A 14,207-nucleotide genomic window follows, 5' to 3' on the forward strand; every position below is an offset into this window, starting at 1 on the left:
TATAGTCTAAAATCAGTCAAAATGTGTTGATCGTTCTTTGTATACGCACCGTTTAACATTTTAGATCATATTAAACAATGTGAAATAATAAATAATGAATATATACAGCAATAAACATTCTCCTTTTGTCATCTTGGCAGTTCACTCAAAGATGAAGAATCAATGTCAAATGTATCTTATGCAGGTTATTGATGTTTAATATTAAAGTGTTCTAACTTCAGGCTTTGCTCAGATAAGCAAATAACATTTTATTTAGAGTAACAGTTTCAATTTCAGAAATCATGTGACTGCGACTTTGAGCCTCGTTTGTTTTTGTTTTTTTTAATTCAAGATTTTCCCTCAAAAGAAATTCACAACGATCAAAAAATGAAAAATATGTCAAACTGATTGTAAAAAAACTGATCATTTAATATCAAGTCTGCTGGTGGCAGCGGGTGACATAAGCAACGCACAATAATCAACATCTTTGAATCACAAACTACACAACGGCACACTCCGTCTCCGTCTCTACGTCCCACAGGGATTATTAAGACACCAAAAAGTCACCAACATCTCAACAATGTCCAAGGACGCTTTTGTAAGTCCATAAATAACATGCTAAATACGTCATCAAAAAAAAAGAAAAATCTACAAATCATACAGTATAATTCAAAGGGTTTTTTGTGTTTTTTTTTTTTTTAAATAGCTGGATGTGTTAAAAACATTTCACATGTAGGGCACCGGTCTGCAGCAGAGTTCTACGCATTCTGGTCCTGAGGTTCCACTTTGGGGAAAAAAAAAAAAAAAAGTCAGTCTTTTCTTCTTCTCTGCGCTCACAAGACCACGGTGGGCCGCGTGTCCTGCAGCTGCCTCAACATGAGGTCGGTGACCCCCGAGAAGGCCCCGTCTATCACGATCTTCACCCTGCTCAGGGACTTCATGTTCTGCCGGTTGGTGAAGCGGACGCAGGTGTCCTTCAGGCCGCACGCCCGCCGCCACGCCTCCGGCACGCCGGCCTTCGCCTGCTCGCACTTGTTCGACTGCTCCAGGAACTTCAGGAAGGACACCTCGAACCCCATGGGCTTGAAGGAGGCCAGCGGCGCGCTCCCGGCGGGGCACGAGGAGGAGGAGTCGGACTCGTCGGCCAGGCCGTACGCCACCTCCACCTTGGTGCTGCGCGGGATCTTCTTGCGCTTCGCCGACTTCCCGTCGATTTTGCGCGGGCGGCCCCGCTTGCGCTTGACGACCACGGAGCCGTTGGAGCTCTCGTCGGCGGACATCTTGGCCTCGAACAGCGCGGCCGGGGAGCGCGCCGAGGCCCTCTTGCGCAGGACGGGCTTGGAGTAGCCGTACGCCGCGCCGACCCCGTCCTCCGGGCCGGGCCCGGCCGACAGCTCGCCGTCCGACACGTCCGAGGTGTTCTCCGACTTGGAGTCGTCGCTGCGGGCGGGGCGGCACTTCTGGCGGGGGAACTTCTTGCAGAAGATGAAGTGGCTCCTCTGCTGCTCCAGGTACTTCCCCGACAGGCCGTGGCCCACGTAGTGCTTCAGGACGCTGCGCTCCGAGCGCATGACCGAGTCGCAGCCTTTGATCATGCACGGGTACTGCAGGGGGAACACGTTGGTGCACAGCGACGACGCCTCCACCGTCGACTTCAGGGAGGGCTTCCCGTACTTGGTCCAGAGGGTGGTCTGCAGCTTGCTCACCCGCCGGTTGTCGCTGGCCTTCTGGAGGATCTTCTTGTTGCTCTCGATGTTTTCCTTCCCGTTGCTGGTCTTGGCGATTTGGTAATGCAGCGTCTTTGCGTTGGTTTTCACCTTCTCTTCCTTTATCGGCGGGCCCTTCAGTTTGCTCCGGTAGAGGTCCTCGTGCTTCTTCATGAAATGCCTGAGCATGTTGGACTTTGTGGCGTACGTGCGGTCGCAGCCTTCGATCTCGCACTTGAACGCGCCGTTGAACAGCTCCGGTTTGGCCACCTTCATGTCCTTGTGCTGCTCTTTGACGTGCGCGATGTACTTCCAGGCGGCGGTGAAGGACGCCGCGCAGCCCCGCTGGCAGCAGGCGAACTTGCCGAGCTTGACGGCGGACAAGAGGCTGCCGACCTTCTCCAGGCTGAAGCCGTGCAGCTGCAGGTAATGCTGCAGCAGGCTGGACACCTCCTGGAAAACCCGAGAGCAGTCTTTCACTTGGCACCTGAGCTCGGAGGTGGGGGGGAACGCCGCCTCGGGATCCTCCTCCTCCTCCGCGGAGTCGGCGGCGGAGTCCTCGTCCTGCCATTCGCTCACTTCCTGCTCTTTGTTCACCTCCAGCGCCGACAGGGCGGACTGGTGCACGGCCCGGTAGTGCAGGATCAGGTTGTGCTGGATGGTGAAGGCGGCCACGCAGCCCTGGTGCACGCAGCAGTACGGCCTGTACGGGCTCTTGGCGGCCCGGTACGGCTTCTTCTCTTTAGGCTTCCTGATCACGTCGGCGCTCGGCTGCGCCGCGGCCTCGAGCGCGCCGAGGGCGGGTCGTCCGCCGGGAGACGGGGGCCTGGCCGGTGGGCTCTCGGGAGACGGGGGCCTGGCGGGGGGAGCGGGCACTTTGGGCGAAGGGGCACAAACGGGTTTCCCGCCGTGGCGTGGCTGATTGGACCAGTGCGGCGGCGACTGCACGGCGGCGTGGGCTCGCGGCGGCGGACTCGGCGCTCGGCGGTCCGTGGCAGCGGGCTGCGGGGGCCTGATGGCCGTGAAGCGCCCGTCGGCGGGACACTCGGGGTCAGCTGCGTCCGTGTTAGCGAGCGACGCAAACGCCTGCGACGCGTCCTGGAGGGAAGCGGGCGGCGGCGCCGGCAGGTGTTTCTGGAGAGCGGCGGCGGCGTTGGCCTCTCGGCGCATGGCGTCCAGGTCGGCGATCTCTTTGGCCAGCAGCTTGTGCACGGAGCCGTAGTGAGCGCGCAGGTTGGAGTTGCGGGTGAAGCGCTTGCTGCATCGCTGGCACTTGAAAGGCGCGTACATGCCGTACTTCTTCTTGACGGCGTTGACCATGTCGATGGAGTAGTTGTGGCTCTTGGAGAGGTGCTTCCACAGAGCCTCACTGGACGCCGAGCTGAACAGGCAGCTCTCGCAGGCGAACGGCTTGATGAAGTTCTTGTGAGCGGCGGCGGCGAGGCCCGGCGCCGGGATGCTACCCCGCGGCGCGGGAGCCGACAGCTGCTCGGACGTCTCTCGGACCAAGTCGAGCCGCTCCAACGCACTCTGGATTTCCGCCATCCACTGGTGCTGGCCGGCGGATAACTGACCCGGCTCGAGGTCGGCGCCGTCGGGCGGGGCGGGCGCGGGGCCCGGGGCGGCGGCGGCGGCCTCCTCCTCTCTGAAACGGGTGAAGCTCTCCGTCCGCAGCAGCTGTTCAATTTCCGCAGCCGTCCCCGGGATGATGGGAGGGTATTCGTGAGCGACCGGCCCGGGACTCTCCGGCTCGCGGAACATTCGATGGCGCCCGTGGTCGTCGGGGGGAGGGCTCGTCGGGCCGGAGGACGCGGCGCCCGGGCTGGCGTGAGGGTGGCCGGGATGGCACGAGCGGTTTCTCTTTTGAAAGTGTCCGGACAGGATCTGCTCCCGCAGCCTCTTGTGAACGCCGTGCTCCGACGGCGTCCTTTGCGTCTCGGCCTTCTCGCCGGGCCGACTAGCGGGTAACGGCGCCCGCCCCGCTGGGCTCGAATTTGGTGTCGGGGCGGCCGCGTCGGAGCGGCACCTCTCGCTTCCGGGAAGAGCGCAGGGAGGTTTTTCCTCCAGAATCGGGTCGGGGAAGCCGCTGCCCGCAAGCGGCGCCGCGCGAAGGGCCGCGACGTTCTCCGTGTGGCGTATCACGGAGCGCTCGCCGGCCAAAAAGGAAGCGCAAGAGTTTCCGAACAGCGACTGGGGAGCCGGCGCGTTGACGAACAGGTCGGACATGTTGGACTCCGCCATGATCTGCTTGAGAATGTCCTCGTTCGTCTCGCCGCCGTCACACGTGGGCGGGGCTTCCTGCGGACAATCGGGGCCGTTGGTGACGGGCGGGCGGGCCACGTTCGCCGCCTGCTCGGAGTTGAGGAGGTCGAGGAAGGACGCCGGCAGCTCGGTGGCGAGCTGCGACTCTTCGAATTGTTTACAGGTGGCTTTGGACAAGTGGCCCCCGAGGGAGTTTGGGCTGTCGAATTGTCTGAAACACCTGCAGCAGATGTACTTCCCGTCCCGGAGGATCGCCGGCCATTTGGCCCTTTTGTTCCTCCGGGCTTTCTTCTGTTTAGCGTCGGGGTTTGCAGGGATGGGCGGGCCCTTCTGAGGTTGGAGGTTGTTTTGGCTCACGCTGTGAGAGGCGGGGGGGAAGTCCGTCTGCGCGACGCTTTGCATGGATTTGCTTTTCTCGGGCGCCCCGGAGGAAGAGGCCGAGCCGCTTTGCATCTGTGACGCAAAGGGAGAGACGCGGTTTTGCGCTTGGGGAGACGTCGCCGTGGCGAGGGACTCGGGCGACGGCAGAACCGGCCGGGGTCGTTTTTCCACGATTGGCGATTGCAGGCACTCTGACGCTCTGTTCGCAGCCGAGCCAATCACAGAGCAGGGTGGGACGCCGAGCGGCGGCGGCGGGGGGGCACCGCTGGAGACCACTTGCATCCTGGAAGGGTAGATTTGGGAAGAGACGCAGTTTTTATTTGGTTCGCCTGCCGGAGCCGGGAGCCAACTTTGAGCAGCCGGGCCGTGGGACGGCGTCTTCCCCCCCGCCGCCGCCAGCTGCGAGAGGACGATGGGATTCAAAACCTTCTCCATCAGCAGGGACGCATTCTGCCTGTGGGGACACGGGGAATGGGAATGGAGGGCCGAGCAGTTCAACCGCACGCCCATATTGATGTAAGGCGGCGACTGGATGACGTTCCTCCTCTGGACCGCCGGCGCGGCGGGCGGCTGGCTCTGAGGCGCGGCGGCCGGAGCGAGCGGCCCGGCGGGCGGCGGCGCTGCCGCCGCGCTCGGCGCCGGGGCGTAGCTTACCCGGACTTTAATCCGATCGATTTTCCACCGCTGGTAAAAGTCCACGTGGAGCGTCCTCATGTGCTTGACCACGTTCCGGTGGGAGCTGTAGTGCCGCGTGCACGACTCAAACGGACAGTGGAAGCGCTCCCGGTGGCCCGGCGGGGGGGCGGCGCCCGCCGGCCGGTTCCCTGTCGGCGGCTGAGGGGCGACCGCCGGGGGAAGCGGCTGCGACATCGCCGGCTCTACGGACTTTTGGGACAATGTCATCGGGCGGATAGTATGCATCGGCCCTTGTTGCCCCGGCAACTGCGAGTAGGAGCTGCAGCTGGTCGACCCGGTGTTTGAACTGCCGGGGAACATCTGGGGCCGCGGGGGCGGGACGCCGGCATTACAGCTGTGTGACACGTGAGCTGAATCGGCTTCAGAGGGAGGCACTGGTTGAGTCCGTGGGGGGGGGCTCACGTGGTTAAAGGAGGCGGGGCCGCCCGGGTCGGGGAAGTGGGACCTCGCGGGCCGAATGAAAGAATGATTCAAGCCGTTCGTCCGAAGGGGGGCGGAGCCCGTCTCCTGTTCGACTCGCCGCCGTCCCGGTGCCTCCCCCGCCCCCGTCAGCGAGCTCTCGGCGGGCTCCGGGCCTCCCTGGAGACGCTCCTGTTTGACGGGGGAGCGGGTGGAGAGCATCTGCTGGATGAGGGAGGGGCCGGGCTGCGCGTCCTCTTCAGCCGACGCGCTCTCCTCCCCCTGGCGGGCGTGCCCCTCCTGGTGCAAGTCCAGCTGGTGCTGGGAATGGAAAACTTTCCCGCAGTCCACGGCGCTGCAGGTGAACGTCTTGTAGTGCTGCGCCTCGTGGTCGTAGAGCTTGAAGGCCTCGTTGAAGATCTTGCCGCAGCTGGGGAACATGCACCTGGCCTTGAAGAGCGCGTGCGTCTTCCTGTGCAGGAAGAGCTCCGTGTTGGACAGGAAGCTGGCCTTGCAGTTCAGCTGGATGCATATGTAGGGCCTCACGCCGCAGTGGACCTGCAGGTGGTCGTTCAGGTGGGTGACGTTGATGAAGTGCCGGCGGCAGTACTGGCAAACCACCTTCTTGCTCTGCATCTCCAGGAAGGACTTGGCCTCCTCGTTGTCCCCGTGAGCTCTGACGTGCGCCAGCAAATTTTTTAAGAACTTGAAGCTCCGTTTGCATTTCCCGACGGGGCACACGTTGTCGTCGCCGTCGCTCACTTTGCGGCGGGGGGCTTTGGCCGGAGCTCTGCGCCCGGAGCCCCCGTTCTGAGCCGCGGAGGCCACGTTCTGCTGGGCCTTGTTGACAGTCTGCGACTTCAGCGCCGCGATGGCGGGCGCCGCCGCCGCCGCCGCCTTGGGGTCGGCTAGCTTCTTGTTGGTCTTTATGGCGGTCAGCCGCTCTTTGCACGACTGTTTGACGTGCGACGTCACGTGGGGGAGCAGCGTGTCCTTCGAGGCGAAGGACTGCGTGCATATCGGGCAGCTGTACACGCCGGCGCTCAGGTGGGTCTGGGCGTGGCGCACGATCCGGTGGCCCAGGAACTCCTTGTCGCAGAGCACGCAGTACTGCATGTACGCCTGCCAGTTACGGAAGCGGGCGGAGATGAAGCCTTTCTCTCGCAGCTTCTTCATCTCCCGGTTTTTCCTCCTCCTGTCGGTGGCGGCGTTCGGCTCGTAGGTGCCGCCGAGGATGTGGTCCGGGGGATTCCCCTGCGCCTCCTGGCTGAGGAGGTCCTCCTCTTCCTCGGGGTCCTCGGTGTCGTTCAGCAGGTCGATGGAGGACACTATCGAGGCCTCCTCGCCCATCAGCGCCAGACATTGACGCTTCAGCGTCTTCCAGTCCCAGAACTCCGGGTCGAAAGGCCACTGGGTTTTAAACACCAGCAGGAGCTCGCAGCGGAGCGAGTTGGGAACGGGCATGTTCTCCTCCTCCACCTTCTGATCCGGCTGGTTGTACAGCGTCTCCACGGCGTAGTAGGAGTCCACCGTGGGCTCCAGGAGGAACTCCGTCAGCTGGCAGGCTCGCTTCACCTCCAGGTCGGTGGGCAGCAGGCAGGAGATGGTCTTGCACACGGTGGCCTTGGTGGTCCCGTCGCTCGACTCCATCCGCAGGGCCCGCACGCACATTTCAACGCACACCGGCAGCCCGTCGCTGTCGATCTACGAAGAAGAAAGAGTCAAATCAGCGGGAACGCAAAAAGAAAAGAATCAAAAATAAATAAATAATGCAGCGTTTCGGTGTGATTTTCCCCCTCGTGCATACAGCTTTTGAGGTTTTTTGCTTATGGACGACATAAAAAAGAAACCATGACAACCACATTATTTTGATGAGTATCTGCCTGAAACATGACGCCCAGACAAAGGGTCGGCTCTATGATGACACATGAGAGGTTGGCGGATTCTCACGTTTCATTCCCAAACCGGTTTTCCTGCACGAATCCATTGTGAAAGACTCAAAGCTCACAGGGCCGAGTTCTGACACCGAATACACTACTTTGAAGTGAAAAGCGTTTGATTACACCAGCTGACGGTTTACTGACCTCTGATTGGATGACCTTGATGAGGAACAGGATGTGATACACGGTTTTAGAGAGCAGAGACATCTGGCGACATCTGTCGAGGAAGGCTGCCTCCGACGGCTCCAGTCTCTTCAACAGCTTGCTCCAGAACAGAGTGAGCTCCCTGTCCGAAGGAAAGCCATTGATCACTTCATTGATCACTTCATTCAGGCTGTCACTGACCATCAGGGAAGTGTGCATTGACAACACTACGCACTGATTGAATGTGTGCTGAATGAATTTGGATAAATTGTGGGACTAGATAGAATCGCCGTTAGTGGGTCAAGGACTCGGGCGTCTTGGGATTGCTCACCATGCACAGTACGTGTCGCCCTGGAGAAGCTGCCGCGTGAGGAAGGCCGAGCACAAGCTGAACGCCGCCCTCTCGTCTCTGTCCGACTCCAGGTTGCAGATCATCTCCAACACGTCGCGGCAGTCCTCCTTGGAAAGCTGCACGGACCCGTCACATGTGATCAACACGCAGCAAAACAGCCGCTATGCAACAGCATCACCTGATGCTCAGAGAGTAACCTTCCAACGTGTGCAGTCTCACAAGTGGCTTTTAAGTCTGGTCTGCCACCGTGTGGTGGAGCCGGGTGTTACAGGAAAGCCCGAGATGTTTTAGATAGCGTTTATATACACGGGTAAAGGACACTTAGCTGAGCTCTTGTGCATTTATAAAGGAAACCCCGGCAAATGTTCACGTCAGTAACCTCTGCGGCGCTCACCTCGTCCATCAGCTGGTCCTGTTCGGAGGTCGCACACAGGCACACCAGGTACATCTGCTTGAAGAGGCCCTTCCCCTGGAACGCGGGACACTCGGAGCACACCTTGGCCAGCGGTGCAGCCCTGCCCGGCTGGTTCTCCTTCATTATCTGCCTCACTCTCATTTCCAACAGCACCAGCCCCTCCTGCACCAGGAACTCCTCGACTGAAGACACCAAAGAACAAGGTAAATGGATGGAACACTTTCACGTCTTCTACGCATCTTTCATTAACTGTATGCTGCAGCAGAGAAGAACAATCGGATCTAGAAAGGTAAATAGAACTTTGTTGGCGCTCACCTTGTTCCGTCGGAAGGTTTTGGTTGGACAGGAGGCCTTGCAGGACCGCGTCGGTCCACACGCCGTCGTGCCGGCACAGAGCGGCGAGCTGGGTGAGCTGGCTGATGCCGTGCTCCTGCAGCGCACTGCGAGCAAACTGAACGCAGGAGGAAGGACTCCATCAGTGAGATAAACTAAGGGCGCGTGTAGTTTTAGGTAACAATTTTCTCCACATTTGTAAAATTAATCTTCAAATGGTCGGCTTTACCTGCACGCATGACTTGAATTCTTTCCATAAGCCATCCGGAACATCCGTCTTCAGGGAGAGCAAAAGCTCCACAAAACTCCTGCGTGACAGACAGGAAATCAACAAAAACCCGATACGCCGAAGCTCGGACAGAACCAACAAAGACAGATAAAACTCTGAGCGCTGTCCGATTGTGTGGAAGAACTGGGCCACTCACAGCGAGAGCCGCTCCACCACGACGGGGACGTTGTCACACTGCAGCGAGAGGTACGGGGAGGCCTGGGCGTAGCTCAGCAGCGCTACCATGTACACCTCCACCAGCGCCATCGGCTCTTTCTCCGTCCTCCACCGGGCGGCGTACTCCAGCAGAGTCTACAGAGAGAGATAAGAACACGGTCACTCACCCATCAGGGCTGAAATCCATTGCATTACAATGACTTACTTGGTCATAGTATTCTTAACATAACAGCTTCTCAACACTCTGTTCATGCAGCCTCTCATCAAACCGTGCAACATTTTACCGTTCACACATCATTGGTGTTATCCAACTTTTAATTCCCACAATGCAGCATTGAGTCAGCTTCTCCGCATCATTTAAATGGTTCTAGTAGTAAAACCTCCGACAATAACAAATCATTTTAACCAAGTTATGCTAGGAACCTGTTTAAAAGGAAGAAAAAAGAAGATGGGAGAAACACCACAGATGTTCTTCTCTGTAATCTCACACATTTAAATAAACGGTGCGATGTGATCAGCTGATGAACTGGGACAGCAGATGTAAACAAAACAGATGGACCTGGTGCAGAAGTCACAGACAGAGAGGAAATGAAACCAAAACGATGGAAATTGTGTTGCCGTGTCCACAGGTGTATAAAATAGCCTCATAACCAATACAAACCGTACACATGTGGTGGGAAACACCGGTGAGAACAGAAAGCGCTTTAATTATCACACATACAAATTACTGTTTGGTTTCACTGACAAATAATAATTTAGACAGAACCCCAGCTTCATGTCTAATGATTAAACAAAGAAGGGTTTAGAAAAGCACATCTTGAGTGCCAACAAATCAAAACTAATGTTTTTCTTGCAATGCTTGTAAAAAGGTTATAAAGTAGCCCCTGAACACGAGGGGGGGGGGGGGGATACGGATCCTTTCCTCGTACAAACAAACACATACTTATGCAGTGAGAGCTTCTGCACACCAGTCTAAATACACGCTCTCTGCTCACACCCGCAGCCCTCCGCCCACAGCATTGCATTCTGGGAGCTTTGCTGGACCGTTAAACGCTCTTAAAAACACTCAACAAAGAGTAAGCATTTGAACACATCAGTCCGCTTCTGGCCAAAAGGCCGGCCGTCAAGTCGGACACCGGGCCGCTGCTTTTGTGTGCCAAAGTTAAACAGAAAAAAAGACCACATTGTAAGACCTCGTTAGGTACAACAACCCGTGGCCGTTCTCACAAATGGAATTTACCATCAGCTCAGCTACACTTAGTAATAAACGAGGCCCGACAAAGCACAAAATGTGTGGTTTGTGTTATGCAGGGATCGATGAACTGAGAACATCGCTCGGTTTGCCCTCCTGTCGGTGTATGTTTTTGTTTTAGTTATTTTGTTTCAAAAGAGCCCCCTTTTCTCGGAAATAAATAGCTGGACAACCCCAGGCGATAAATACGAGGTATATCACGTATAACCACGACAATGAAAATAGATGCCTCAAAATGTGCACACGAATGCACTTCTATACAAAAAGACCGATCACTGATAACAAAGCGTTCGCACCTCTCCATAACAACAGGGTGTCTCACGTGGGGACAACATCTTCCTCCTCTGCTCCTGCTGGAGACGGTGCAGATACTCACACCCCCCCCCCCCCCCCCTCTCTCTCTCTCTCTCTCTCTCTCTCTCTCGTGCAGATACTGATGGGCAACATGCAGCAGGGGTTGAGTGGGGGGTCTATTCAGGCTCTGCTGTTTTAATATGCAAAAACACGCGCGTACGTTCTGTTTGGCACGTACACACCTTGAAACCCATCGCGGGGGGGGGGCAAATCGACTCAAATCGGTGCTGCGATCCTGCGAAATCTCGCTGTATTTGTTTTTCATTCGAAGAAGTAAACTTAAAAAAATTATGCAATACCGCAGCGACCACGAGCCCCCTGGATGTGCTGACCGGAGAGACACGCACGGACCCCCGCGTGCACGCGCATGTAGCCAAAACACACACAAACGGCTAGGAGCTAAGGCTGGCTAGCCGCAATTCGACCCGTCTTGGCAGATACTGGGAATGCTGAACGAACAGTAACCGACCCGGAGCTGGGCGCGTATCGGTCGGCTGCGACCTGGTCGGTGACACTAAATACATTTAAAGGGACTTTAACGTCAGCCGTCCCCTCCTGCAGACACCGCGGTGAGCTAGCCCGTGCCGTTTGCTAGGGGTGTCATCGGACCTATTTGATCAGATTTCTTCTACTTCTACCGATTTTCCGGAGCTCGACCACTGCGCATCCCTCCAGGCTGCGAGGTCAACCGGCTCCAAATCAAAGCTCTCCCCCCAGGTTCCCCCCGGGAGCCAGGACGTAGCGTTATGGTACCTTTAATGGCCATGCTAACGCTATATCTCACTACTAGGTTAGCTCCCCTTGAATACGCGAGGGGGGGAATAACTCACCCGGCAGAACTCTTGGCAGTACTCCACGGAGGATTGGGTCGGAGAGTCGCCGCTTTCTCGGACCACGACTTCCCGCAGCTCTCGCAGGCGTTGGCCGAGCTCCACGATAGTTTCTCTGGTGCCGTTCTCAGGACTGCGGTCCTGCTCGGCCTCCTCGTCCGCCATCTTCACACCCTGCTCCAGCGCGTACCACTACGACGTAGCTACGTAGGCAGGAAGGGGCGAAGCGTGCGTGTGACGTAGTGAGCGCTGAGGTCACTTCCGGTTTGGTTTCCGTACTCTTTTCCCTACTTTCTGTTTCTGTATATGTATTTGTTTGAGTATGTATACATACAAAGTAATACATTAAATTACAAGGACATAACAAAGCGCAGAAGAGGGAGTAAATATATAAATATTGTTATGTATCAGTAAATATAAATATCTAATTTAGGTTTATTGAGAAAATGCATAGAAATTGTTTGTTGAGATGTAACATAATATATATATTTACAAATAGTGGATATTTGATACAGAAATGCACTTATTGTGAGTCGCTTTGGATAAAAGCGTAAGCTATATGATATGTAATGTACTGAAAGAGCACAAATGATCAAATCATACTCTGGGAATTAAATAAATACATATATACAGTTTTATTGAGAAAAACACATATAGACATTGTTTGTTGAGATGTAACTCCGTATTTGCGTAGACTATAACTTAAGTCAAGGTGTAGACATTCCCCTTGTTGTTTTTAAAACTCGAATCTACACATGCTCTTTTCTCTTGAGTAGCTTTTTAAAAGCCAGCTTGAAATCGTCATTGAAGCTGGTGTACAGCAAGGGGTTGATGAGAGAGTTGATGTAACCCAGCCAGGTGAGCATGTCCGACACCAGCGGAGAGGGCCGCACCACCCGCAGGCCCACGAGGACCTCCTTCAAGAAGAAAGGCAGCCAGCAGACAATGAAGGCCCCGAGAATGAGGCCGAGGATCCTCGCTGCTTTCCTCTCGCGCAAGGTGCACATCTGGTTCTTCTCGTCTTGCCCGTCCGCGTCCGTCTCAAAGGACGGGATGCGGACGGTGGCGTTGAGCTTGTCGGTGGGCAGCGTGGGATCCGAGTTGGACAGGTCGGACACGCAAAACGCGTGGGAGACGCGGCAGTGGTCCACCGAGTTCTGGCTGCCGATGCTGCGGCCGCTGAGGTGCCGAGAAGACCCGCGCTTCTGGTACAGCGTTTTGGCGGCATTGTAAATCCTGTGGTATAAGATAAGAATGATCATCATGGGAAGGTAAAAGGCCCCAACCGTAGAGTATATGGTGTATCCCAGGTGGTCGTGCTCTATGGTGCACTGCTTGGAGCTGCCTCTGCTGGGCCTCTGCCTCCAGAATAAAGGGGGCATGGATATGAAGACGGAGATGACCCAGACGATCCCCACCATGGCGGCGGCGCGGCTGGCCGACCTCTTGCGAGCGTACTCGATAGCTTTGGTGATGGCCCAGTAGCGGTCCAGGGCGATGACGCACAGGTGCAGGATGGAGCAGGTGCAGCAGGTCATGTCCACGCTCAACCACAGCTCGCACACCACCTGACCCAGGGTCCACACCTCCGCGGTGATGTAGAGGATGCTGACGGGCATCACGAGCAGCGCCACCAGCAGGTCGGTGACGGCCAGGGAGCAGATGAGGTAGTTGGCGGGCAGGTGGAGCTTCTTGGTGGTGCAGATGGCGACGATGACGGCGGCGTTGACCAGCGCGGTGAGGAGGGTGAGGAGGCTGAGGACGACCACCACCGCCGCCGCCGCCGCCATCCCGTGACGGAACGGGGCCGCCCGCGGGCCGCCGCCGGGGGCCGCGGTGCAGTTGGTGGTGTTTGGTGTTGAGGCGCTCACTCCTGGGAAGCTTACCACGTCCATCCCCGGACTCCCCCCCCCCCCCTCCGCCCCCCCAGCCCACCTCCCTGGAATCACTCCCAGCGGGTCAAAGGTCGGCCTGAAACAACAAAACGGGGAAACACACACATGAGAGACAGCAAGGGGGCTCCCTGCTTTCAACACAATGCATGCTGGGATACTCTGCAAACTGATGACTAAGCTGCTACGACCCACATCAGGACCCGACAGGATTCCAGCTCGGCACCCGAGGAGCTGCAGGTTGAAGCCTTTTTGCTCTTCGTGTCACTACATAATGGAACTTTGTGCACCAATGCGTCCCTTCAATTCACATTTCTGCATTTCTTTTTTTCTGAGTGTGAACTGTAAGCCGTTTCCCTCTTTTACAACAAACGGGATACAAAGCTATGATGTACACATGGTACTAAGAGTTCAGAAATGTGTTTTAATAAACTGAAACTGGCATCTTAATTGAATTTATTCAGGGATACTAACTTGAGAAATGATGATTGACTTTTCCATTCTCACTGACCCCGTGTGGTACTCAGAGGGTCCTCTAGGGGTACTCCTTCCACCATTTGAGAAACCTCCTATTTAAAGAACCGAAGAGCTAAAAATAGAAGTCTCCTTCAGAAGAGGGATGAACACGGGCCTGGCAACTCGCAGGTGGTATTAGGTTTAGTGCTAAGAGTTCTTTGGGCTGATCAAATAATATTCCCACTTTTAATCAGAACCCCAAACATTGATTATTAAAAGCAGTTTTCAGCTCCATGGGGACTGAAAGTAGGAAATCTCCCCCCAGTTGCTAAGCTACAAAATCATATTTGGTGCACAGTTTTGTAACCGGT

General features: G+C 56.2%; 2 protein-coding genes across 2 annotated transcripts; both read right to left on the reverse strand.

Moving 5' to 3' along the window:
• Positions 1-186: 186 nt before the first annotated feature.
• znf292b (zinc finger protein 292b) lies at positions 187-11,667 on the reverse strand. Its single transcript, XM_037449665.2, has 8 exons — positions 11,489-11,667; positions 9,033-9,187; positions 8,837-8,915; positions 8,590-8,725; positions 8,254-8,456; positions 7,839-7,975; positions 7,508-7,649; positions 187-7,127 (listed from the first exon to the last, which is right to left on the reverse strand). Exons 1-8 carry the CDS (start codon positions 11,651-11,653, stop codon positions 813-815), a joined length of 7,332 nt encoding a protein of 2,443 aa, XP_037305562.2. The 5' UTR covers positions 11,654-11,667; the 3' UTR covers positions 187-812.
• Positions 11,668-12,142: 475 nt separating this feature from the next.
• On the reverse strand, positions 12,143-13,383 carry LOC119195064 (5-hydroxytryptamine receptor 1E). The gene has a single exon (XM_037449666.2). It carries the CDS (start codon positions 13,381-13,383, stop codon positions 12,238-12,240), a length of 1,146 nt encoding a protein of 381 aa, XP_037305563.2. The 3' UTR covers positions 12,143-12,237.
• Positions 13,384-14,207: the final 824 nt, after the last annotated feature.

Source organism: Pungitius pungitius, chromosome 20 (genome assembly GCF_949316345.1).
Source record: "Pungitius pungitius chromosome 20, fPunPun2.1, whole genome shotgun sequence".
Taxonomy (NCBI): domain Eukaryota; kingdom Metazoa; phylum Chordata; class Actinopteri; order Perciformes; family Gasterosteidae; genus Pungitius; species Pungitius pungitius.